The 27,574-nt window shown below is 37.1% G+C and overlaps 1 protein-coding gene across 9 annotated transcripts in view; it reads right to left on the bottom strand.

Annotated features, from left to right (window-relative positions):
* CASK (calcium/calmodulin dependent serine protein kinase) overlaps positions 1 to 27,574 on the bottom strand; it is a 391,721-nt gene that overhangs the window by 34,418 nt on the left and 329,729 nt on the right. For 3 of the 9 annotated variants that reach the window (XM_089904607.1, XM_022556423.3, XM_022556426.3), the window contains 6 exons: positions 20,198 to 20,276; positions 9,788 to 9,873; positions 8,421 to 8,489; positions 5,724 to 5,792; positions 4,295 to 4,330; positions 2,468 to 2,664 (listed from right to left, as the gene is read on the bottom strand). In XM_089904607.1, coding sequence (XP_089760733.1) covers positions 2,468 to 2,664; positions 4,295 to 4,330; positions 5,724 to 5,792; positions 8,421 to 8,489; positions 9,788 to 9,873; positions 20,198 to 20,276 — 536 coding nt within the window. The remainder of the gene's footprint in view (positions 1 to 2,467; positions 2,665 to 4,294; positions 4,331 to 5,723; positions 5,793 to 8,420; positions 8,490 to 9,787; positions 9,874 to 20,197; positions 20,277 to 27,574) is intronic. The other 6 variants (XM_089904603.1, XM_022556431.2, XM_089904602.1 and 3 more) reach the window with 3 other exon arrangements.

Here is a 27,574-nt window from a genome sequence, read left to right as displayed (position 1 = left end):
AAAAAACAAAAAACAAAAAACCTTTGTCTCCTAATTCCAATATATGAAGTAGGTTTGAGTTTGTTCCTGGCGTCTTTCATTTCTGCCAGGTCTCACTGGTTTCCATGTGCGCCGGCTTATTTTGACTTGCTGGTAACTGCCCTCAAGAAAGTTTACGTGGGGGATCAGGAGGAGCTCTAGGATGAGGCCTAGGATAAAAGTGTTCGCCTTCAGAGACTTTCATTTGTTTATAACAGATATTTGGAACTATTAGTAAGGGGGAAACCTCACATCAAGCACATAGCTGGAGTTTCCCTGGCTGTCCCGGGCTATGTGTACCTGGGTGCAAATCCATTCAAGGTGGACCAGTGGCCACAATTTTTTCAGGGGAACCTTGCTTTCCTTTTGCTCTGCTCACCGACAAGGCGGCCTTCTCTACAGTCCCCTGGTGTGGAAGGGCAGTGAGGGGATGCTTATCTGTTTGCTCTTAACCTGGGGGTATAGCCTTTTGCAGATCCTGACAATGCGGGATGAGTCTCCTAAAAGATTCTCCTACTTGTACAGGCCTTATTAGGTCTTAACCTTGGTCCTCTGGCAGAGAAGTTTTTAGTAATAGAAATGCCCTCCTGGCAAAATGGACCAATTTGGTACTCTAATTTTTTCTGATTAATGGCTTTCATATAAAAATTGGTCACTGAGTTCCCCAATACCTTTTCAGCTACTCAGTACTTTTAAGGTCATTTTCAAAAACATATTTTCTGTAGCACTTTTCATTTTTCTTTTCCAGTGGGAGAATTGATCCAAATAACCTAGTCTACCATTACAGGAAACAGGAAGCAAATCTGCTTTTCCCCCTGCCATTTCTCAGGCTTCCTCCAGAGGACTCAGAGTTCTAGGTACTGGTGAGACATGATTTATACAAATGAGCTGACTAGGGAGAAGAGGTCTGGATTCTACATAATTATTTTCAACAAATGCTCATTAATATATGGCAGCATTCAATAACACATTTTGTAAAACATAAATATCAGTGATAACATAGTAACATCACCATCAAAATGACTTAGAAATCACTTTCCTCTCACTAATGCTTAAACTGTTTTCTGAAGATGAGACTTGAAAGACAGCATCAGATGGAAGGCTGCTACTTCCTCTAACTAGGCCTATGTTTCCTTGTGTAAAATGATGGCATCTGAAGTTCTTACCAGCTCTGACATTCTAAATTTAAGAGTATAGCTGAAAGAACTGATCAAGCAAAAGAGGTTAGCTGAGAAATCCCTTTAATTAGTGAAAAAAAAGGATGAAAAGTTGTACGTGTCTATGAACTCTATGCCTTTGGTCTCTTTCAGCTAGGTTCAAGTATTTTGGACATGAAGTTATCTATTTTGCACTAGGTTTCTGATATATATTGCCAAAGTACTGACAAAGGTAAAACTATTGACATTTTTCAAAAAACAGCAAATTGTACCATTAGTAACAGAAATAGATTTTACCAAAATACACAGTAATCCGTGACTCCTCTCAGTTAAAAACATGTCTAAAAACTGTTTGACTTTAACCTGCGTTCAAAGCCTGAACTGTCTAACAGACACACATTTTTAAAGACCCGGCAAGGGGGACTTCCCTGGTGGTGCAGTGGTTATGAATCCGCCTGCCAATGCAGGGGACACGGGTTCGAACCCTGGTCCGCGAAGATCCCACATGACTCGGAGCAACTGGGCCCGTGCGCCACAACTACTGAGCCTGTGTTCTAGAGCCCACGAGCCACAACTACTGAGCCCACGTGCCACAACTACTGAAGCCCGCGCACCTAGAGCCCGTGCTCTGCAACAAGAGAAGCCACAGCAATGAGAAGCCCGCGCACTGCAACGAAGAGCTGCCCCCGCTCGCTGCAACTAGAGAAAGACTGCGCGCAGCAACGAAGACCCAACGCAGCCAAAAATAAATAAATGAATAAATTTATTTAAAAAAAAAAAAGACCTGGAAAGGTAAAGAACGAAGCTTCTGACTATCTTATCCTTCTAATAGTGAAACATTTTCTCTTTAAATACCTGGAATGACCGTGAATCCTGGCCATTTGAGTTTTTCGCTGGTGGTGGAGTGGAATGGGGGTGGTGAGAGCATGTGGAGGGGCAAGGAGTGGGTACATTTAAAAAAATGCAATTCTAAAAGGATGGAAACAGCATATAGGAATAGAGGGCTCTGCTAAGAGACCACGATGTGACCATGACCTGAGGCTAGTCGCTCAGCCCCTCTACAGACCTTCCTCTCCTCATGTGTGAAACAAAGACCTGACTCTATAAGCAGGAGCTTACTTGGTGCTGACAATTTAGAATTCTTGGATGACTAATTTGAACTGTGTTTGGCTAATAGAGCAAGGAATATATTAAACAGGTTTTACCCTATAAAAGAATAAAATATAAAGCTGAAAAATAGATGACCAGGCTTCATTTTTATTGGAAACTAAAAGAAAACAACAAAAACATACCATTCCTGAAGTTCTGGAGAAGGAATGAGACCCGCAGTTCCATTTTTGGAGTTTTCCAGTTTACCCTGCCACCAATTGTGATCATCCTTACTGATAATCTGGATAATGTCACCAACTCTGAATCGAATGCCAGCTTCTTTGCAGGGGATGAGGTCATCCTTGGCTGGATCATATTCAAATTGTGCTCTTACATAGATCTATAAAACAGGAGTTTGTAAGAAAAAATGCCATGGTGATGTGAAAGAAAACAGTCAGCTCTAACTTAATAACCACATACCAACACTTACTACAATACAAACAGGACATTAGATGGTGAAAGCAAATATGATGCATGGAAATACAACACAAAAAACAGCTACCACTAGAAACAATGTACTACTTTTGGTGTGTACAGGTTCAAGTCTTTGCTCTTTTTATTTGGAGGGAACACTTAAGATACTTCCTTAGTAAAAATAGACTTAATTTCTGCCTTTACTATAATAGGATAGGCTTAAAATTATAGAGAAGTATGCTTACCATTTTAAAATCTGAATATATTTAGTTGCTATTATGCATAAGTTGTCATGATCACATGGCAGCCTTTAAACCATGACCACAAGCATTCAGGACAGGTTTTAACCCTAAAGCAGTACATGATACAAAACTAGCAAGAACTCCGTGTTGGTATCTTGCTGTAAAATGCTTACATGACAACTGGCAGTGTGTCTACACACTGCTGATAAGCTTAAATGTAATTCAAACAATTTTTTAAAGCATTTAAAAATAGTTTTTTTAAACAGGATTTAGACTTTGTATTTTACTCTTTTTAGAGAAGAAAAGTGAGTTTGAATCTTGGCTTTGCCAGTGTAACACTTGAAATCTGCACAGAGCTTCAAGATATGCATGGTTTAAGGCTCTGAGTTTTATGATATGTGAATATAGCTCGTAAATATTATAAAAGGAAACAGATTAGCATACAAGGGGTTATATGGTACCATTTTATGAATCACTGGATTTCTAAATGATTTAAAATAAGGTGCTAGATATTGTTGCATCACTTATGGGTGAGTTCTATTAGGTGCTAGTTTATGCAAATCCTAACTCACAATTTGATATTTTTTAATAGCACATTTCACAAAAAGTACCATAAAAATTCTATCTCTTGAAATTAAATTTGAATATTAATGTTTAAGTCACTGTAAAACCAACCTGAAGGCTTTGGAACTATTGATTATTCTAAGTTTCTTTTCAGAAATCCAGCCTATAAAATTAACAAGTCTCTGCATTTGCACCTAAAATTCATACTCAAAGTGCCAGCAAATTGAAAGTTACTTGCTTGTGTTAGGCAGCACTTAACTTTTCATGTTTGATTAGGCTGTAAAGCCAGGAATTTTCTGTTCTTTTTTTTTCATTGTATATGGCTTTTAGAAATACACATGCAGATACAAATTATGAAAAAGCCTTCAAACTTCAGATAATTGTTGCGTAAAAATGTTCACTGGCATGTACGTTGTAGTTATTCTTAGAATTCTAAGAATTTTGTAACCTTTAAAAATTTTTTTCCACCCCAGAGGCAGGCCCATAAGATCCCCAAAGGCTGAATTCTCAACCATCAACACAAAATGATCAGGTTGAAATTACAATAACCATCACAGCTACAAAGATGTTAGGAAAAAAATCTTTATAGAGAATTAGTCATGTGTAATGTGTTAAAATGAAATGGTACAAGCTCTCAATGCTCAAATGTTATGGTCCAAAATGCAGACATTATGGGATGAAAAGGGTTAATAAAGGATTGGCTATTAGCAGCTCAGTTTAGAGAAGTTTCTATAGAGGGTATCTATTCACCTGTCGTCCTTTTGGTTGGGTAGTTGATGGCAAGTCCTGTAGAATAAAGCCAACCCAGGAGAAAAATTTTCATTTACTTTTCAAAGAGTACAAGGTAATTTGTGTGTTCTGTTACAATATGGTTAAAAAATGAGCTAGATTTAAGTTGTAAAGAGATAATATACATTATTCCATTTCTCAGAAATGTTGAGTTATCAAAAAAAAAAAAAAAATCAAACCCAGGCCATTTAGCAGCAAGCTGAAGAAAGCAGGTAAGTTTAAGCAGAGAGAAAATGTGTTCTTAAGAAACCACTCAGCATCTTCAACACAAAAGCCACTGCAAGTGAAATAGCCTATTTAAAAAACCCCCCCAAACTCAAAAGAGCTGTTGCCCTTTTCAACTTAGTCACTGCAACCATTTAGATTTCGAAAACTTCAATGGTTGTACGGATTTTCACCATCTTAAAGTTATTAAATGTTATAAATGAATTCCTTTGGTAGCCTGTTTTGAAGCTGCAAATAAAAGTCTCAGGAAATTTTCTTCCATAATTTCTCTTATATCATTCCATTTGAGGTGATCTCTAAATTATTTAAAAATTTGATAAAAATGTTGATATATTTTTAAAGGGCAAGTTAATAGGAAAAAAGTGATACTGCTGTATTATTAGAACTCTCAATATTTTTAACAGCAATATCAGCAACTTAGAGATTTTGTTACCCCAAATATTGCACACCTGCACGTATTAAGTGCTCCCATTTGTTTAAATTAAAAACAATTCTTTTTACTTTCCAAAATGGATAGTTCTGGAAAAAAAAAGTAAAATTCCAAGTTCAAGTCAAAATATAAAGTACTTTGTGTTAAAGATGTGATAATAGCGTGGCTTAAGTGCAGTTTGAAGCCAGTTCCTTTTGCTGTTTATATCCAGGCAAGGCTTATAGTTCACAAAAGTATGTGCACGTACCACAATAACAGAGGGCACACCAATTCGTAAACTTAGATAGCGGAAACTAAAACATGTTGCTGATATCACTCAGAATAGACAACTACAAAGCCCGAGAATACCCAAATGCCTACTCTGCAAAATCCTTACATTTCTTTATCTTTCTCAAATTCAAAAAAAATGTTGAGAAATTTCAAGAAACTTCCATTATACATCCTTTGCATAACTTTGAGCAAAGTCATAAATAGTAGATGGGTGACAGAGAAATATTTTGAGAATGACCAAAGCAGTCTTGAACTACATTTCTTCAAATTTAACTAATGAAAGGCATTTTTAATGAGAAGAAAATGTTGAAAAAGATTTTCCAGGAGTAAACTGCATTGTAGCTGTAGTAGCCTTGTATATCGGCAGAAGACAATATTTCCACTGAACACATGTAACTAGAACACTCATGGCAGGTGGCACCAACAAAATTGTCACACTTTGCTGTGTGGAGCTAGAGTTCTTACCGAAACAGAATTGTTAGTGCTGCTATGACCATTAGCTGGGGACTGTCTGGAAGTGGAGGGGGAATCTCTCTGAAATAAGACACAAGGTTCATTAACACAGAACACCAGCACAGAAACAGAGATATTCACATCAACAGTTACAACCACAGTCTGACAACCATTTCCTTTGAGGTTTTAGCTATAAAGGTGCCATACTGACTTACTTGCATGATTTCACAGAAGTATGGAAAAAAATTTTACAGTTTGAAGATTCACATATTGTAAGTAAGTGATGACCATGTCATTCATTAACCATTTCTTTCCTGTCTCTAACATTCTATAACCTTTGCTTTCTTTAAATAAGACCCCGAAGGGTGACTTGATATTAAAATCCTATCAAGTACTGTAAAATGACAAATATTACTATAAAATTATTGTGCTGAAGATCCCAACTGCCTAATTTTTATTGAAAATTAGGTTTGAAAAGTATTTAATAATCCTTAGGTACCTCGGTATCAAAAATTACTGAATGATGCAATTTGAAGTGAAGTGAATCTCAAAGACTTCTCATGTTGTAATCACCTTAGAATCTTTCTAGGATGGATATTACTAATAAGGGTAAAAGATATACACCAGAGAAGAAACCTTTATTCTTTTAGATTATTTTGGCGGATTAATTAAAACAATAATCTTGAGCCTCTAAAGATTCTGGCAAAGATCCCAGCAGCCACAACCACTATACTATGTGACATGCTCAAAATCCTTTCCAGGCTCCACTCCCTTATTGTCCAAATAAACTTTAATGTTAGAAAAAGGAGGGGATGAAAATAAGTATTTAAAAATTTTTGGTTTAGTAGAGTTCTTTGAAACCTTTGAAATGTGCATGTCTGCTCAAAAGACATTTGCTTTTTCTAGAAAACTTAAAGAAAACCTCCGGAACCTGTTAGCCTTTAAATAATGGGATCCCTTAGATGAGTATTGTCAGATGTTAGTGAGCAGAATGATGTCTAGGCGCCACCCCCAGAGACTCATGTCAGTAGGGCCAGGGTGTGGGGCAGGGGCCCCCTCTTTTACCAACGGCCAGGGGGATGCTGATGAAGGTGGCCAGAGAGCTTTTCTTTGGGAAGTACTGCTGTAACTGGGAAGAGTCCAACCACAGGCTTGAATTCTGCCAGAGCACAGGAGAGTCAGACAGATTGGGGGTAGGGCTAGGAGGGGAGTACATTTTTTCCTATTCTTCAGAGGTAAAGAAGGTAAGAGAGGGCTCTTCTTACTCGAGAGCATAGCATTTATATGTGTAATTCTGGTCCCACCCCAAAACTAGTTCAACCACTCAAAAACACAAGAGAAAATTTTTAATAACTACCACTATTTTCTGGTTAGTGAGCCAAAAAGACAAAAATCAATCGTATTTACTAAATTTCTTCCAAGATGAGAAATGGTATGAGGACCACCTGTGATTTTTAGACTATCAAAATGCTTTACATAAAAATGCATGTGACAATCTCTCTTTTCCAGTAAGGTTTGTGTACTAGGTAACAAATTTCAAAACTATAAATCCTGGAGCAGAAGTAGTTCTATATTTTGTCTTGAAATATAGTACTAATTGAAGTTCCATAAAAAGCCACCGAGAGGAGCTCAAGACCTGATATAACAGAAACCCCAATTGTCACGGCTCACTAAAAATATACTTGACAGAACTACAAATTCTTATACATATCTTCAATAGGTTTACAAAAAAACATGAAGCCTCTGATTTTTCTTGTGAAATTTACATCACTACTAGAGACTGGAAGAAACATTATAATTTCTCCATCAATTTCTCCTAAGTACAAATTCAATCTTCTAGATGAAATAAGTTGTCTGCCAGTCTTAAATATTAACTGGAGGAAATGTGTACTTCATATTGATGTACACATACTTGGAAGATGCACAAGAAAGAACAAGCTTCAGAAAAAAATATTCAAACTGAATGTGCAATGACCAAAGGATGACACCATTTAGGCCGGCTCATATTTCCAAATATAAAAAGAATAGCTTTTTGAATCTCACTTACTAACCAATAGCAAACTGAATAATATAGGTTGGGAAAGCTACAGTTTCTAAAGGATAAGCCTATTGTAAGAAAGGAACTTTGGGTTTGTATTACTCTAGAAAACTTGTTTACGAATCAGATAACATTCCAGTTTAAACAATTTCACAGAAGGTTGCAAAAGCCTATATTCCTCTAATAACATCAGTTATCAATTTCTCATAGACTTAACATCATCTAGAGACCTGTCACAATTATCTGAACTACTCCATCTTAACAGAAATAGACCACTTCTCAGATCCTTGGAAAGAAGAACTATCTATGTGATTTCTTAACAAGGGAAGTGAATGTACTTCCTGGAAATATTATTGCAATTATGATCTTTTTTTCCCCCAGAGACTCTATTTGTTCTGTATTAAGCCTTTGTCATTATTTGGAGCTTCTCTATATGTATTTTGTTTTGATTCCAGCCTGCAGAAAGTTAAAGTGCTGAGGACATCTCCATGGAAGCAGGGCTGAGTAGGTGGATGGGACCTACTCTGTTCCGTTATCTTTGTTGTAAAATTGGTGTGCAGTGATCAACAGCACAGGCAGAAACAACTTCCCAGAAAGCCAAAACATTCAGCCATCAGCAGACAGTTAGTTAAGAACCCAGAGGAGACGGGGTGTTTCGTTAGAGCTATTACCTCACAGGATGATGACTGAGTGCGGTAACTTGGCACGATCTTGAAGGTGATACTCCCCCGCATTTCCCGCTGGAGGAAAAAAAAAGGAGAGCTCTTTTAACAAACAAATGTTGCACACAAAAACGCGCAAGAAACCACTGAAAATGTGGGGGCATATTTAATGCAAGTCAGCTGAGAGTGCATGGGCCTACAATGAAACCTAGTTATAAAAGCAGGAACTGCTCACACTAACAGTGGAGGTTATTCCTGGGAAAAGCCCTGCAAAGTCAAGGCTGACTGTCCTGGTCATACAGCAAAGGCATAACAAACCTCTGATGGTTACCTTTTCATAGACACGAATACAACTCTAAGTGACATGCCTTTCAAGAGCGAATGTAAGTTGAACTGTACAAGAGAACAAGTAATTACATAAGAATTATATTTGGTAGGCTACATTATGATGGTGTACTCCATAAAAATCTGCTCTTTAGGGCTTCCCTGGTGGCGCAGTGGTTGAGAGTCCGCCTGCTGATGCAGGGGACATGGGTTCGTGCCCCGGTCCGGGGGGATCCCACATGCTGCGGAGCGGCTGGGCCCGTGAGCCATGGCAGCTGGGCCTGCGTGTCTGGAGCCTGTGCTCCGCAACGGGAGAGGCCACAACAGTGAGAGGCCCACGTACAGCTAAAAAAAAAAAAAAAAAAAAAAAATCTGCTCTTTATTTCATAATTTGGGCATTAGTTTTGACTGTAGTGAGTCTGTGGTGCTTATTTCACCTTTAATAGATATAAGTAACGTGGCAGGCTGCTACATTGTGGTGGGAAGAAGGTCCAGGACAAGAGGTCCAAAACATCTCCCTCTGCTCGCCAGGGCCTGTCACTCTGCACTCCCTACCCCGCCCCAATCCAAAGCCTAATTTGAACACAGCTTTTGAATATACATGGTAAAAAATGGCCTGGTCTACTATGACTTTCCTTTCCCCTGTGCTGTAGAGAAATGGAATACAGCTGGCTATGACTCAGCTACACAGGAAAGAGGCTTCTGACACTGCTGATGTCAGCAGAGTTGAGGTCAGTGAGAAACTAGTTCACAAGCATGCACAACTGCAGAGGTTTTCTTTAAACATCTGCTCAATAAGAAATAGGAGACAAAGGATTGAAAGGAGAATGTTCAAGCCCACACTGCTAAAGATGGGCAAAATGTTTCTAAGCTCTGCTGCATGTGAACATTTTCCTAGCTCTCAGTTTTTATGAATGTTGTATAAGTTCAAGTCCACACAAATGATGGTACCAGAGATACTCTGATTATAAAAGAATATCCTTTATTTGTGCATTAATAAATAAGTTAATGAACTGAAAGTCAATCTTAGAAAAAGACCTTCATTTACTCACAAGCATTTTTTGCAGCTGTTCCACTGTTTGGTTAGCCACACTGATGCCATTGATTTCTCGAATTTCATCTCCGACATGAAGTGTACCTAAGAAATTACACAAAATTATAAACATGAAATGATATATACTTTTATAATAATAAAATCCAAAGGCAGCAACGTAAGTAATTTTAAAAAATTAAGCTAAATACTGAAGGCCAATATTTCAGAACCAGGTACAAGTTAGGCTCACATGGTAAACTCACCAAAACAGATACACATAACTTATAGAAGACACAGTTTTGAAAGATGGCTGTAGAAATCTGCTTATTTTTCTGAGAGAGGCAGTGTGTATATAGTGGTTTAAAACTACAACTTCTAGATGCAGCCTGTCTGGGTTCATACCTCTGCTTCATCACTTATACTAGCTTTAAGATCTTGGGTAACTTACTGAAACTTTCCATGTCTTGGTTTTCACATTTGTAAAATGGAGATGAAAACAGTATCTATCTCATAGGATTGTTATGAGGATTAAATGAGTTTAATACATGTAGAGGGCTTAGAACTGTTCCTGGCACATAGTCAGTACCATTTAAGTATTTGCTGTTATTATCATTATTATCTACCAAATATGATACAAAGGCTGTTGATTTTCAAAGAATTGTGATATAATATCTGTGTAACAACAAGTTTATATTAGACATACTGTAAACTTTTAATAATAACGTGGTAGGCATTTCAGGGTCCTGTAATACTTCAACTAGAAAAAGTGACCGAGAACCAATGCTTAAATAGTGTTATGTAAAATTTTGCTTTCTTATTTATGAATTGTGCACGTTTACTTATTGACCTGACTTCATCATGAAAAGCTCATTGTATCTTTAAGAGGTACGCACTAAAATGCATATAAAGAAAATAAGGCACCTGGTATTTGCTTTAAAGTAATCCAGGGGGGTGGGCAGTAGGGCAAATACAGATGAAACCAGTGTGACCATGAATTAACAATAATTCTACCTGGCTTATGGGTATGTGGGCGATCACTTCACTATTCTTTCCACTTTTCTCTACTTCAACTGACTGCACTGTTTTCTCTACTCATGTTTGAAAGTTAACATAATAAAACATAAAAATTTGGGGACTTTTGTTTCAAATATGGTTGATTAGGCACTCATAGACTTTCTTACAACTACATATCCCGTCTAGGGCACACCTCTTGAAGTGTTACTGGTTTCACAAAAGGAATGCAAATTCCCAAGAACGCTTCCCACTTCCATCCCCACTCTCCCCTCCACACAAAAGAACCCTGTGAGTTGCATCCAGAGTGGTGGCAAAGTAAGGACGGAATGAAATAGTGGGAGGGGTAAATGCCATTGCTGCAATGCCTGACGGCCGGATTCTGAGCCTTGGGCCAATAGCAAGTTAGAGGAGCTGAGCCTAGGATTCTGTAGGGAGCCAAGACCCAGATCAGTGGTACTCCATGGCAGCTGGTAGAACAAGGAACAAACCCTTCCTGGAGGAAAGCGTTTCCAGTTTAGGCCCCCAAGGCTTCCATTGATTTGAACAAGCAATAGGCTTACAATCAAAGATCACCAAACATACATACAATAAGGCAAACTTCTATGCGAGTCATCAGAAAGAGAAAAAACAGATTTAGATCCTCGAGGAGGAGAGATATTGGAATGGTCAGATATAGAATACAAGAATACCTTGTTTTCTTGTGCCTTGCTTTACTGTGCCTCAAAGATTCTGCATTTTTTTATAAATTGAAGGTTTGTGGCAACCCTGTGTTGAGCAAGTCTATCTGCGCCATTTTTCCAACAGCGTTTGCTCACTTCATGTCTCTGCATCATGTTTTGGTAATTCTCGCAATACTTCAAACTTTTTCATCATTATTATATTTGTTATGGTGATCTGTGATGAGTGATCTTTGCTGTTACTATTGTAATTGTTTTGGGGGTGTCATGAACTGTGCTCATATAAGATGGCAAACTTACCTGATTGTTGAAATGACAACAAAGGATTTAGAATATTACACAAACTTAGTTGATAAAGCAGTGGCAGGGTTTGAGAGAACTGACTACAATTTTGAAACAAGTTCTACCATGGGTAAAATGCTATCAAACAGCACTGCATGCTACAGAGAAATCATTTGTGAAAGGAAGAGTCAATCAATGAGGCAAACTTCACTGTTGTCTTCTTTTAAGAAATTGCCAGAGCCACCTCAAGCTTCAGCAACCACCACCCTGATCGGTCAGCAGCCATCAACATCTAGACAGTACCCTCCACCAGGAGCAAAGATTACGATTTGCTGAAGGCTTAGATGATGGTTAGCACTTTTTAGCAATAAAGTAATTTTTAATTAAAGTATGTATATTTTTTAGACATAATGCTATTGCACGCTTAATAGATGAAAGCATAGTGCAAACATAACTTTTATATGCACTGGGAAACAAAAAAATTCAGGTGACTCACTTTATTGTGGTGGTCTGAAACCAGACCTGTAATATCTCCAAGGTATGCCTGTGTAAAATAGCTATATGTTAAATATTAGGGGAAAGAAAGGGACCTATCTACAAGGATGAACATGCAACAAGAGATTATCAGGTGTGAACAGACAGATCTGAAAATAAAAAGAAGAACAAGTAACTAGTACCTCTAGAAAGGAAAAATATAATTGGTAGCATAAACCAATGAACGGATGAGCTGAACAGGAGTTCAGATATGGCTGAAGAGAGTTTCAGTGAACTGGAAGACATAACCAAATAAATTGTCTAGAATGCAGTTCAGAGAAGTAAGGAGATAAGGAAAATAGGAAACAAGAAATAAAGAAAATATGAAAAAGATATTAAGAGATATGGAGGGAATGTCTAACATACATCTACCTAGAGTTCAGAAGGAGAGAATGGAGAAGAGGCAATATTTGAAGAAACATGGTTGCAAATTTTCTTGAACTGATGAAAACATGATTACACAGCTCCAGAAAGAATAATGTATCCCAAGTAGGATAAATAAAAAGAAATCCATGCTGGAAGGTAGTAAAACTACAGAACATCAAAGACAAAGACCTTAAAAAGTCCAGGGAGAAAGCAGAGATCACCTACAAAGCAAGGACAATTATAGTGACACCAGACTTCTCAATATCAAACAACAGATGCCAAAAGAAAAGAGAATGGTAACCATTAATTTAAAACTGTGCTCTCAGCAAAAGTAATCAAGATTGAAGCTGACATAAAAGGGGAAATTGACAGTAACACAATAATAGTAGGGGACTTTAACACCCCACTTTCACCAGTGGACAGATCATCCAAAATGAAAATAAATAAGGAAACACAAGCTTTAAATGAAACATTAAACAAGATGGGCTTAATTGATATTTATAGGACATTCCATCCAAAAACAAAAGAATACACTTTCTTCTCAAGTGCTCATGGAACATTCTCCAGGATAGATCATATCTTGGGTCACAAATCAAGCCTTGGTAAATTTAAGAAAACTGAAATGGTATCAAGTATCTTTTCCGACCACAATGCTATGAGACTAGATATCAATTACAGGAAAAAACTGTAAAAAATACAAACACATGGAGGCTAAACAATACGCTACTAAGTAACCAAGAGATCACTGAAGAAATCAAAGAGGAAGTCAAAAAATACCTAGAAACAAATGACAATGAAAACATGACGACCCAAAACCTACGGGATGCAGCAAAAGCAGTTCTAAGAGGGAAGTTTATAGCTATAGAAGCCTACCTCAAGAAACAAGAAACATCTGAAATAAACAACCTAACTTTACACCTAAAGCAATTAGAAAAAGAAGAACCAAAAAACCCCCAAAGTTAGAAGAAGGAAAGAAATCATAAAGATCAGATCAGAAACAAATGAAAAAGAAATGAAGGAAACAACAGCAAAGATCAATAAAACTAAAAGCTGGTTCTTTGAGAAGATAAACAAGATTGACAAACCATTAGACAGACTCATCAAGAAAAAAAGGGAGAAGACTCAAATCAACAGTATTAGAAATTAAAAAAGGGGAAGTAACAACTGACACTCCAGAAATACAAAGAATCATGAGGGATTACTACAAGGAACTATATGCCAATAAAACGGACAATCTGGAAGAAATGGACAAATTCTTAGAAAAGCACAACTTTCCGAGACTGAACCAGGAAGAAACAGAAAATATAAACAGACGAATCACAAGCAGTGAAATTGAGACTGTGATTAAAAATCTTCCAACAAACAAAAGTCCAGGACCAGATGGCTTCACAGGTGAATTCTATCAAACATTTGGAGAAGAGCTAACACCTATCCTTCTCAAACTCTTCCAAAATATAGCAGAGGGAGGAACACTCCCAAACTCATTCTACGAGGCCACCATCACCCTGATACCAAAACAAGACAAAGATGTCACAAAAAAAGAAAACTACAGACCAATATCACTGATGAACAGAGATGCAAAAATCCTCAACAAAATACTAGCAAACAGAATCCAACAACACATTAAAAGGATCATACACCATGATCAAGTGGGGTTTATCCCAGGAATGCAGGGATTCTTCAATATATGCAAATCAATCAATGTGATACACCATATTAACAAATTGAAGGAGAAAAACCATACGATAAGCTCAACAGATTCAGAAAAAGCTTCTGACAAAATTCAACACCCATTTATGATAAAAACTCTCCAAAAAGTAGGCATAGAGGGAACTTACCTCAACATAATAAAGGTCATATATGACAAACCCACAGTCAACATCATTCTCAATGGTGAAAAACTGAAACCATTTCCTCTAAAATTAGGAACAAGATAAGGATGCCCACTCTCTCCACTATTATTCAACATAGTTTCGGAAGTTTTAGCCACAGCAATCAGAGAAGAAAAAGAAATAAAAGGAATCCAAATAGGAAAAGAAGTAAAGCTGTCACTGTTTGCAGATGACGTGATACTATACATAGAGAATCCTAAAGATGCTACCAGAAAACTACTATAGCTAATCAATGAATTTGGTAAAGTTGCAGGATACAAAATTAATGCACAGAAATCTCTGGCATTCCTAAACACTAATGATGAAAAATCTGAAAGAGAAATTAAGGAAACACTCCCATTAACCACGGCAACAAAAAGAATAAAATATACCCAGGAATAAACCTACCTAAGGAGACAAAAGACCTGTATGCAGAAAACTATAATACACTGATGAAAGAAATTAAAGATGATACAAACAGATGGAGAGATATACCATGTTCCTGGATTGGAAGAATCAACATTGTGAAGATGACTATACTACCGAAAGCAATCTACAGATTCAATGCATCCCTATCAAACTACCAATAGCATTTTTCACATAACTAGAACAAAAAATTTCACAATTTGTATGGAAACACAGAAGACCCCAGACAGCCAAAGCAATCTTGATAAAGAAAAATGGAGCTGGAGGAATCAGTCTCCCTGACTTCGGACTATACTACAAAGCTACAGTAATCAAGACAGTATGGTACTGGCATTAAAACAGAAATACAGATCAATGGAACAGGATAGAAAGCCCAGAGATAAACCCACACACATATGGTCACCTTATCTTTGATAAAGGAGGCAAGAATATACAATGGAGAAAAGACAGCCTCTTCAATAAGTGATGCTGGGAAAACTGGACAGCTACATGAAAAGGAATGAAATTAGAACACTTCCTAACACCATACACAAAAATAAACTCAAAATGGATTAAAGACCTAAATGTAAAGCCAGAGACTATAAAACTCTTAGAGGAAAACATAGGAAGAACACTCTTTGACATAAATCACAGCAATATCCTTTTTGACCCATATCATAGAGAAATGGAAATAAAAACAAAAATAAACAAATGGGACCTAATGAAACTTCAAAGCATTTGCACAGCAAAGGAAACCATAAACAAGACCAAAAGACAACCCTCAGAATGGGAGAAAATATTTGCAAATGAAGCAACTGACAAAGGATTAATCTCCAAAATTTACAGGCAGCACATGCAGCTCAATAGCAAAAAAACAAACAACCCAATCCCAAAATGGGCAGAAGACCTAAACAGACATTTCTCCAAAGAAGATATACACATTGCCAACAAACACATGAAAGGTTGCTCAACATCACTAATCATGAGAGAAATGCAAATCAAAACTACAATGAGGTATCATCTCACACCAGTCAGAATGGCCATCATCAAAATATCTACAAACAATAAATGCTGGAGAGGGTGTGGTGAAAAGGGAACCCTGTTGCACTGTTGGTGGGAATATAAATTGATACAGCCACTATGGAGAACAGCATGGAGGTTCCTTAGAAAACTAAAAATAGAACTACCATATGACCCAGCAATCTCACTACTGAGCATACACCCCGAGAAAACCATAATTCAAAAAGAGTCATGTACCACAATGCTCATTGCAGCTGTATTTACAATAGCCAGGACATGGAAGCAACCTAAGTGTCCACTGACGGATGAATGGATATAGAAGGTGTGGCACGTATATACAATGGAATATTACTCAGCCATAAAAAGAAACGAAATTGAATTATTTGTAATGAAGTAGGTGGACATAGAGTCTGTCATACCGAGTGAAGTAAGTCAGAAAGAGAAAAACGAATACCGTAGGCTAACACATATATATGGAATCTAAAAATAAAAAAGGTTCTGAAGAACCTAGGGCCAGGACAGGAATAAAGACGCAGATGTAGAGAATGGACTTGAGGACACGGGGAGGAGGAAGGGTAAGCTGGTATGAAGTGAGAGAGTAGCATTGACATATATACAGTACCAAATGTAAAATAGCTAGTGGGAAGCAGCTGCGTCGCACTGCACGGGGAGATCAGCTTGTTGCTTTGTGACCAACTAGAGGGGTGGGATAGGGAATGTGGAAGGGAGATGCAAGAGGGAGGGGATATTGGGATATATGTATACATATAGCTGATTCACTTTGTTATACAGCACAAACTAACACAACATTGTAAAGCAATTATACTCCTAGAAAGATGTTCAAAAAAAAAAGATTGAGGCTAAAATGAAATATTTACAGACAAACACCACCTGAGGTAGTTTACCAACAAGAGACTATCACTAAAGGAACTTTAAAGGATGTAGTTTAGGAAGAAAGAAAAACGCTCCCCAAAGGATGGTCTGCAATGCAAAAAGGAATGATGAGCAAATAAAATTGTAAACATTTATGTAAATCGAAACAAAAATGGTCATGTATTTTAAGAGTAATTTCAAATTTGTGGATTTAAAACAGGACAGAACGAAAGTGCTGGGCAAGAATAATATGCAAGTCAAGACTGGGATCTAACTTGATGTTCCAATGTCTTTGTATTCTTTGGGAGTGGGATTAACATACTGTTTCACTTTAGTATATGTCAAGTTAAAATGCATGACAAAATTTCAAGGTAACCACCTAAAAATCAGAAATAGAGTGCTGAAATTCTAATTTACCTGGGGGTGGGGGGATGGAACAAAAATGAAGGAAAAATATCAATTAAAATATGGAATAAATATTTAAAAAAGCAAGATGATAGAAATCATCAAAATAAATATTAATGGACTAACCTTGCCCATTAAAAGATAGCAATCATCAGAGTGCATTACAAAATGAAAAACCCAAATTTGGAAATGTTTGTAAGACACACTCTATAGCATACAGGCACAGAATGGTTAGAAATGAGGGAAGAAGACATGCTAGGAAATACTAAAATTAAGTTGGAATAACTATGTTAATATAAAATAGGTTTTAAGTAGAAAGTATATTAAGGATAGACACGGTTACCAGGCACTTCTATGCTCCTAATAAAACAGCTTTGAATATATAAAACCAAAAGTGAGAGATCTATAAGTAGAAATAGAAAAACTCTGCCATGATAATTGGAATATTTCGACAATTACTGATAGGTCAGACAGACAAGAAATTAGTCAATATATAGAATATTTGAACAAAAAAATTAACCTCAAGCAATCATATAGAGAATTCTGCATGCAACAATTAAAGAATAAACAGTCTTCTTACGTACACATGGACCATTTACAAAAATGATTAAAGTGCTATGCCATAATGCAAGTCTCAACAAACCTCAAAGAAATGGTGTCATACAGACCACATTTTCTGACCCCAGTGCAATTAAGTTAGAAGTAAAACATAAAAAGATATACAGGAAATCCTCTTAAATGTGGTACATAAAAACATTTCTAAATAACTTGTGGGTCAATGAAAAATATAACACTAGAAATTCAAAAATACTTAGAATTGAATCACAATAAAAATGCTTCATATCATAACTGGTGGGATACTGATAAAACAGTACTTAGGTAGAGTTTAACCTTAAATGCATATATTAGAGATGAAGAAAGACTGGAATAAATGAACTAAGTGTTGAATTTTACAAGTTAGATAAAACCAATAGAAAGTAGAAGGAAGGAGAAAATAAAAATTAGGTCATAAAACAATAAAATAGAAAATAAATATACAATGGAGAGAATTAACAGAACCCAAAGTGGGTTTTTGAACAAACCTCTGGTAAGTTGATCAAGAGAAAAAAGACAAGGCACAAATAAATATTAGGAATAAAGGGTACATAATTACAGAGACAGCAGAAAATAAAAAGGTAAGTGGACACTAAGAAGAAGCTTACTAGAATAATTTTAAAAACTTAAGATTTTTTCAGAAAAATGTAATTTACCAGAACTCACTCAAGATATAGAAAGGCTGAATAGCCTTATGAATGTTAAAGAAATTGAAACAGTGGTAAAAAAAAAAAAAATCTTCCTTGAAAGAAACCAAACACAAAACATCAGCCCCTGATAGTTTCATAGGCAAGTTCTACTAAACTTACAGGCTACAAATCATTCCAGTATTATACAATATTCAGAGAACTCATGAAGAGAGGTTCTCCAAGTCATTTTATGAGGCCAATGTAACTTTGAAACTAACATCAGACAGAGAGACACAGGAAGGAAAATTAACTACAGGCCAGTCTCACTCCTAATTGCAACCACAAAAATCTTAAACAAAATAATAGCACATAGAATCAAGCAGTACATACCAAAAGATAATACACAATGACTAAGTTGGGTTTATCTGAAAAATGCCAGGAGGGGGGTGGTTATCATTAGGATGTCTTTAAAAGTCATTCACCACATTAATAGGTAAAAAGAAAATAAATCATCTCAGCAGATGCAGAAGAAGCATTTGATAAAATTCAAAACCCAATCATAATTAAAATGTCCAGCAACTAAATATAAGAGAACTTCTTCAGCCCTAATAAAAGGTATCTACTAAAAATCTATAGTAAATATTCTTCTTCATGGGGAAACATTGGAAAGCTACCTTTTAAAAACAAGAATAGGACAAGGATGTTCACTATACCACTTCTATTAAAGACAGCAAGTTTTTGCCAGTGCGGTAATATAAGAAAAAGAGATTAAAGAAATAATGGTGTTGTGACTTTACTGAATTTATAGCAAGTTATTAAAAATAATAAACAAAAAATTCATACAGGAATTTAAAACCAAACATTCTCCTGTGTGAGTGCTATCCACTGATGAAACCTACAGATTCCTCTGAAGGCAGCAGTAATGCCAGACACAGCAGTCGTCTCTAAAGAGGACAAGAAGGCACTAAAAGGCTTATGGTGTTACCTCTTGCTCTCCAGGGTTAAGGAAAGAAGTGTTAAGTACAAAAATAACATGATCTCAAAGAAAGGAAGTCTAATTTTTGGACAGGAGGATCATTTTTGGATCAGGCTCTAAATACTAATGCATATAACTCAGTCCTTTCAAAGAGGAGCCTAAACCTACACGTCTAAATCCCATCCACCTGAGGGTTAACAATAGTTCCACTTTCTCAAAAAAATCATTCTTTGTCTACTTTGGTCCTTTCTCAGAATGACTGCACTTATTGTAGCAGGTATTAAGAAGTTAATCACAGATTTGATATCTCTTATTTTACCATTTAAATTTTATATTGTTATTTATCAAATTCTAATTTCCTAATTTATAAATAGTATATCTCATTCCTGAATGAATGAGAGAGCAATTCTTCAACTGTCATTTAACTTTGCAAATATCTATCTATCTATCTTGTGTCCCAGTACAGATGTCTTCCACATATCCTGAGGCCTGATATGATAATACTTTATCTCCCATGGCCTCTAATAAGTCAGGATCTAAAGAGTGACTCAGAGATGCTCCTGCAACAAAACTATAATATACCCTCCCTTGAGTATCTACAGATTGGAGCATGTGGAGATGAATAAAAGTGAATGGAGGCCAACAGTGGTTAAAACCAAAGACAGATAACTTAAATAAATCATTTATATAAGACATAAATGAAACTGATCTTTTATATGGATCATAAAACACTAGGCTACAGGAAAAAAATTAAGGAAGGAAAGAATTATATGTGGAACTTACCTTGCCTATGAATCATGCCCCCATGCATGATTCTTGCAACAATACAGTGATTTAGCTCATTCATTTTTAAAGTGATTCCCTGTAAAAAGTTAAGGAAAAACAGAATTACCATAAGAGGGCACTTCTTTTTATATTTGTGATTTTGCTGTAGATAACCTTAATTAGAAAAGTTAGGAAAACATTAAAGAAAATACGGAAAATGGAGGAGAAAACTCTATTATGCCACGACAGAAATATTAACTTTGATATTTTGATTAGTGTAATAATAGTACACATACATTTTGTATAATGTTTTTTAATCCTATAATTATTTTCCATGTTGCTAATAATTTAAAACTTTATCGATGTATAATTGACATATGCTTATGTAAAGTGTACAATTTGACAAGTTTGATATATGTATACATGTGTGAAACCACCACCACAATCAGGATAATGAATATATCCATCACTCCCAAAAGTTTTCTCACGCCCACTGGTAATCTACTTACATCCCTCCATGCCCTGCTCCCCAACCTCAACATCCCTAAGCAACCATTGATATGTTTTCACTGGCTATAGATTAGTTTTCACTTTCTATAAATGAACTCATACAGTATGAACTCTTTTATGTTGCTTTTTTTACACTCACAACGTGAAATTCAACTACATCACTGCATGTATCAATAGTTCATTCTTTGTTCTTGCTGAATATTCCACTGCATGGATATACCATTTTGTTTATCCATTCATCCACTGAATTGCTTCTAGCTTTTGTCTCTTATAAATAAAGCTGTATTAATGGATTAGTCTCCACTTGGCCATGATGTATTTTTCCTTTTCTAAGATATGGGTTTGTTTAGAATTTTTGCATCTATACTCACAAGGGTTACTGGTCTGCAGTTTTCTTTTCTTGCAAAATGTCTGTTTTGGGTATCAGGGTAATAATGCTAGCTGCCTCTTCCTCCTTCTCCTTCTCATCAAAAATACTAAGTTGGGAAGAATTCCTTCCTTTTCAATGTTTTGGGAAGAGTTTGCATACAAATTAGTACTGTTTATTACATGTTAGGTAGAATTTACCAGTAAAGCCATCTTGGCCTGGAGTTTTCTTTGAGGGATTTTTTTTTAAACCTAAATTCAATTTTTAAATAGTATAGGGCAATTCAGTTTATTCCTTTTTAAGTGAGCTTTGGTAGTTTCTGTCTCCCAGTGAATTTGTCTATTTCATTTAAGTTGTTGAATTTATTGACATAAAGTTGTTTACCATATTTCCTTATTATTCTTTTTATATCTGTAGAATCTGTAGTAATATCACTTCTCTTATGAATGATACAGGTAATTAGTGTCTTTTTTTTCCTTGACTGATCTGATCTTGTCAAAGGAAAAGTTTTATTGATTTTTCTATTGTTTTTATTTTCTATTTCATTGATTTCCACTTTGATCTTTATTATTTCTTTTCTTTTACTCACTTTGGGTTTAATTTGCTCTTTTTGTTCTAGTTTCTTAAGGTAGAAGCTGAGGTCATTGTTTTATTTCTTCTTTTTAACATTGGTGTTTAGTGCTACACATTTCTCCCTAAGTACTGCTTTAGCAGTATCCCACAAGTTCTGGTATGTTGTGGTTTCATTTTCATTCACTTCAAAATATTTAAAAATTTTCCTTTTGATTTCTTCTTTCATCCATGGGTTATTTAGAATTGGATAATTTAGTTTTCAAGTGCTTGGGGATTTTCCCAGACATCTTTCTGTTATTCATTTCTAATTTAATTCCATTGTGGTCTGAGAATATACTTTGATATTAATAGAGTCACTCCAGCTTCCTTTTGATTAATGTCATCATCATAGTATACCTTTTTCCATCCTTTTCCTTTGAAAAGATTTGTCTTCATGTATAAAGCATTTCTTGCAGGCAGTATATAATTCAGTTTTGCTTCCTCCCCACACACCAACCTGACAACCTTTGCTTTTTAATTTGGGGAATTTAGACTATTTACATTTAATGTGATTACTGATACAGTCAGGTATAAATATATCTTCTTGCTATTTGATTTCTACTTGTCCCATGTTCCCCTTTTCCTGCCTTCTTTTGGATTCATTTTCATACTATTTTTCTCTCCTGTTTTCTTATTAGCTATAATTGTTTTGTTGTTTTAGTGGTTGCTTTAGGGTTTATAGCATACATCTTTAACTTATCAGTCTACCTTCAAGTGATATTATACCATGTCATGTACAGTATAAGAACCTTATAACATTATACTTCCACTTCCTTCCTCCTGACCTTTGTGCTGTCATACATTTTACTTTTACATGTCAAAAAACCCCAAACAGGGCTTCCCTGGTGGCGCATTGGTTGAGAGTCCGCCTGCCGATGCAGGGGCCACGGGTTCGTGCCCCGGTCCGGGAAGATCCCACATGCCGTGGAGCGGCTGGGCCCGTGAGCATCCGGAGCCTGTGCTCTGCAGCGGGAGAGGCCACAACAGTGAGAGGCCCACGTACCACAAAACAAACAAACAAAAAACCCAAACACATTGCTATTATTTTTGTTTAGACTTCCATTTATCTTTGAGAGAGATTTAAATGATAAGGATGTCCTTTAACATTTCATATACTGTAAGTCTACTGAATTATTTCAGTTTTGATATGTCTGAAAATGTTTTTATTTTACCTTTATTTTTGGATAGATACCTTTGCTGGGTTTAGAATTCTAACCTGAGAGGTTTTTTTTTTTCCCTTTCAGTACTTTAAGTCATTGTTCTTCTTCTTCTTTTTTTTTTTTTTTTTTCTGCATTATGTGGGCCTCTTACTGTTATGGCCTCTCCCGTTGCGGAGCACAGGCTCCAGATGCGCAGGCTCAGTGGCCATGGCTCACGGGCCCAGCTGCTCCGTGGCATGTGGGATCTTCCGGGACCGGGGCACGAACCCACGTCCCCTGCATCAGCAGGCGGACTCTTAACCACTGCGCCACCAGGGAAGCCCCCATTGTTCTTCTTAATTGTACTGTTTCTCATAAGAAATCTGATATCATTCTTATCTTTGTTCCCCTGTATGCAACATTTCTTTTTTATCTCTGTTTTTAAGACCTATTTATCATAGGTTCTAAGCCGTTTGATTATGAGGTACCTTGGTGTTGTTTTCCTCATGTTTCTTGTGCTTGGGGTTCATTGTGATTCTTGCATCTGTGGATTTATAGTTTTCATCAAGTTTGGAATGTTTTCAGTCATTATTTCTTCAAATATATTTCCTGTTTCTTCTTCACTGTCTTCTCCTTCATAGACTCCAAGTAACCAAATATTAGGCTGCTTGAAGTTGTCCCATAGCTCAGTAATATTCTTTTAATTTTTTAAAATTCTTTTTCTTTCTGTGTTTTGTTTTGGATAGTTCCTATTGCTGTGTCCTTTGAGTTCACTAATCTATTCTTCTGAAATGTTTAATCTGCCATTTATCCCATAGTGCAATTTTTCTGCTAATTCTAATATCTTTGTCAGTTGCATGTCAGTTTTGACCGATTATTCTCCACATTATAGGTCACATTTTCCTGCCTCTTTACATGCTTAGCAATGTTTGATTAGATTGCAGACATTGTGAATTTTATCTTATTGCATGCTGGATTTTTTTTTTTTTTTTTTTTTTTTGCGGTTCGTGGGCCTCTCACTGCTGTGGCCTCTCCCGTTGCGGAGCACAGGCTCTGGACATGCAGGCTCAGTGGCCATGGCTCACGGGCCCAGCCGCTCCGCGGCATGTGGGATCTTCCTGGACCAGGGCACGAACCCGTGGCCCCTGCATCGGCAGGCGGACTCTCAACCACTGCGCCACTGGCGAATCCCTAGATTTTTTTCTTGTAAATATTCTTAAGCTTTGTCCTGGGATGTAGTTCAGTTACTTGGAAATAGTTTGATCCTTTGGGTCTTGCTTTCATGATTTGTTAAGGCAGGTCTGGGGCAATTCTCTATCTAGGGCTACTTATTCCTCATTACTGAGGCAAGACCTTCCTAAGCACTCTACTCAATGGCCCTTGAATTGGTTTTTCTAGTCTGGGCGGTGGGAACAGGCAGTGAGTGTTGGGCACTGTTCCTTCTCATCCTTTTGGATGGTCTTTCCTTGGCTCCGGGTAGGTTCCTTTCATAAATGTGCTGATCATTATTCAGATGAATACCTGAGGGGGACCCTCTATAGATCTCTAGGGTTCTCTCTTTGTGCAGCTCTCTCCTCTTCAGTACTCTGTCCTATCAACTTTAGTTCTTTGGTCTTCCCAGGCCCTCAGCTCTGTCTCTTCAGGGAGTCTGCCTGCTCTGCCTCAGTTCCCCCTCACTGTGTTGTGACTTGGAAACTCTCGCATGTCAGTAAGGTGGGGCAATCACAGTGCTCACCTTATTTGCTTACTGTTTCTTAGGGATCACTGTCCTTTGCTGCCTGATGTTCAATGTCTTGAAAACTGTTACTTCATTTTGTGTGTTTAAAATTTGTTTTGGTTGTTTCAGGTGAGAGGGTAAATCTGTTCCTGTTACTCCACCTTGGTTGGAAGTGGAAGCTCTATATACTTAATGCCAGAATACTATTCTATGGAATAGATTACTTTTACTTTCCAATTATTCACCATTATATGAGAAGCTTTCATAAACATATTTTTGTACTAGACTTGGTTGATTCTAAGAGTCACATGGGGACCTTTTAAATAATATTAACTTTATTTATTTTATATTATATTTATTTATTTTTGGCTACATTGGATCTTTGTTGCTGCACGTGGGCTTTCTCTAGTTGCTGCAAGCAGGGGCTACTCTTCGTTGTGGTGCACGTGCTTCTCATTGAGGTGGCTTCTCTTGTTGTGGAGCACGGGCTCTAGGCACACGGGCTTCAGCAGTTGTGGCATGTGGGCTCAGTGGTTGTGGCTCGCAGGCTCTAGAGCACAGGCTCAGTAGTTGCAGCACATGGGCTTAGTTGCTCTGTGGCATGTGGGCTCTTCCCAGACCAGGGCTTGAACCCATGTCCCCTGCAGTGGCAGGCAGATTCTTCCCACTGTGCCACAAGGGAAGTCCAATAGTGAGTTTTAAACTCACTCTTTGGATTTAGATTCAGGAAGTGTGGAATAGAGCCCAGATCTGTATTTTTAACAAGCTCCCTTGCTGAAAACTGGTCTTAAATTTGAGATGATTAGGGGTAGGGGAACTCTGTCTTATCTTCTTCATTGGAAAATAACATTCTGTTAGAAAGTTCCATGAAAATACTTGAGACGTTATAATCTAGACCCTATCTGAATTTGTACAGTTCTATAAAATATAACTTTGCATGGTTCCTATTTTGTGGTTCTTAGATGTGGTAGGCAAGCAATTTAAAAAACTGGTTTATCAAATGTTTCTAGTTCCACATTCAACTGTATTGTTCAAGTATCATTTCCAACTTGTACATTCAGTCAGCATCTATGGTTACCAAGAGAAGGTGTTCCTGGAAAAATGTTGTAAATTAATGTGTAAGTCAAATCTAATTTCAGAAGGGAAATGATAGTATGATGGGGGTTCCATCCTTGAAATTAATAAATTAATGTATTCATTCAACCAATATTACTGTGAACCTGTTATATGGCAGACACTCTGCTAGGCACAGTAGTGAATGAGATAGACAGGGTCTCTCATGGCTAGGGAAAGTTCACCTCAAACCGACTGGAGTTAATATTTATTATTTTGTCTACTTCAAACATTTCTCTGCAGAGAGGAATTGATTCATGGTTTCTCTGTTCATAAGTTCCCAAATTCCAGGGAAAGGATTTGGCCCAGTTACTGCTGAACCTACCCCAGCTTGGGGTAAACTCCTGGCTTTTCCTTGTTTACATAAGCCTCTCCCCTGTTGTCTAAGCCATTTTAAGTTTGGTCTTTAACACCTGCAACTATGGGAGTACCAATCAAGAGAAATAATTATAAGTGAGATGTTAAAAATGGGAAAACAAGGGTGTAATGGGAGTATAACACCCTTGGGAGATGGACCCAGCATACATAGTTGGATACATTGTAGAAGGTCCAAAAAGCAAAAGAGATCATACAGGTATATCCTGCATGGTAATATAATGTTTTTAACAGGACAAATAAGCAAGCAAATGAAGCTGTATTAAATGTAATAGAAAACTATATTATTGAAAATATATTTCACATAAAAATAATTTCTGTTTTTATGGCAACCAATTAAAAGCAGAAATACACACCTTCACTAGGATCACAGAAGATGGAGGACAGGAGGGCTTCTTTAAGGAGACTTTTAGGGAAGAGTCAAGGCCATTTTGTGCTTTCTGAAAAATGTAACTCAGGGGTGCAGTTTTACGCTTTTACTCAGTCTATGTTTCTACGTAGTTAACCATACAGAAGATCAAGCAACTGTCATTGGGTTGCTTTAGAATATGACGATCACAAGACATTTCTGGGCCTCCTTCTTGTGGTCACTTCCACTTTCCTGTCTGCTCTGATTGGCTGAACATCACCCCTCCTCCTGCTTCTCTGACGCAGCCTTCTCTCCGCTATAGCTCTGTCATAACTGCACCCGTTAAACAAACTGTGCTAAAGTGCATATTTACTTGTTTAATGTAGGTAGCCCTGGGACTTCCCTGGTGGTCCAATGGTTAAGACTCCACACCTCCAGTGCAGGGGGCACAGGTTCGATCGCTGGTCGGGGAACTAAGATCCCGCATGCCCCACAGCATGGCCCCCACTCCAAAAAAAAAAAAAGTAGGTAGCCCTGTGGAAACTGAGTTCCAGGAAGGGGCCATGTCTTATCTGCCACTACATCATTGGCGTACAGTGATCTGCACATAGTATAGGCACTTAAAAAAATTTGCTAAATGAGTGAATGAATATATAAAATGAATGAGGGGAATATTAGACTTTCGGAGCTGGGTGGGATTTTGGGGATCGTGTAGTCAAGCACACTTTTGGTAATACTTGCTAAGCAAAGTATGAGCAAAACGAGGCCCACTGACATTGAAGTGATTTGCCCGAGGTACCCAAAAGTTGCTACTGCCCCGCACTCTTTTAAGTCAAAGAGTTGCTTGGAGAGCACCAGATTGGTGAGGTGATTTGCATGTCCCCTGTCTGCTGTAAGTCCTGAGATAATATAGTATAACTGGCAAAGAACAGTAAATGAGAATTACAACCCGAATGTCTAGAGTTGAGGGCTTTCTGGAAATTGCAATCATAGGATCACTGCTGTGTAACTCTTCCTATAACTTGGAAAGCAACTGGGCAACTTTCTTAAGTAATTTGTTTTCCTATATCCCAATATCCCTTTTCTATGCTCTGAGGAAAACATATGAATGCATACGTTTGAATGTTTTCCTTTTCCCTAAAGAAATGATTTCTCCTAAAACTTGGGACTTTCCCAATATCCCCTGTCTCAGTAGGCAGCATCATTGTCCATC

The sequence above is a fragment of the Delphinapterus leucas genome, chromosome X (assembly GCF_059928025.1).
Source record: "Delphinapterus leucas isolate spDelLeu-1000000601 "Yukka" chromosome X, BTC_Dleu_Yukka2, whole genome shotgun sequence".
Classification (NCBI taxonomy): domain Eukaryota; kingdom Metazoa; phylum Chordata; class Mammalia; order Artiodactyla; family Monodontidae; genus Delphinapterus; species Delphinapterus leucas.
The sequence above is the reverse complement of the archived record's forward strand: the minus strand, read 5'-3'. Positions and strand labels throughout refer to the sequence as shown.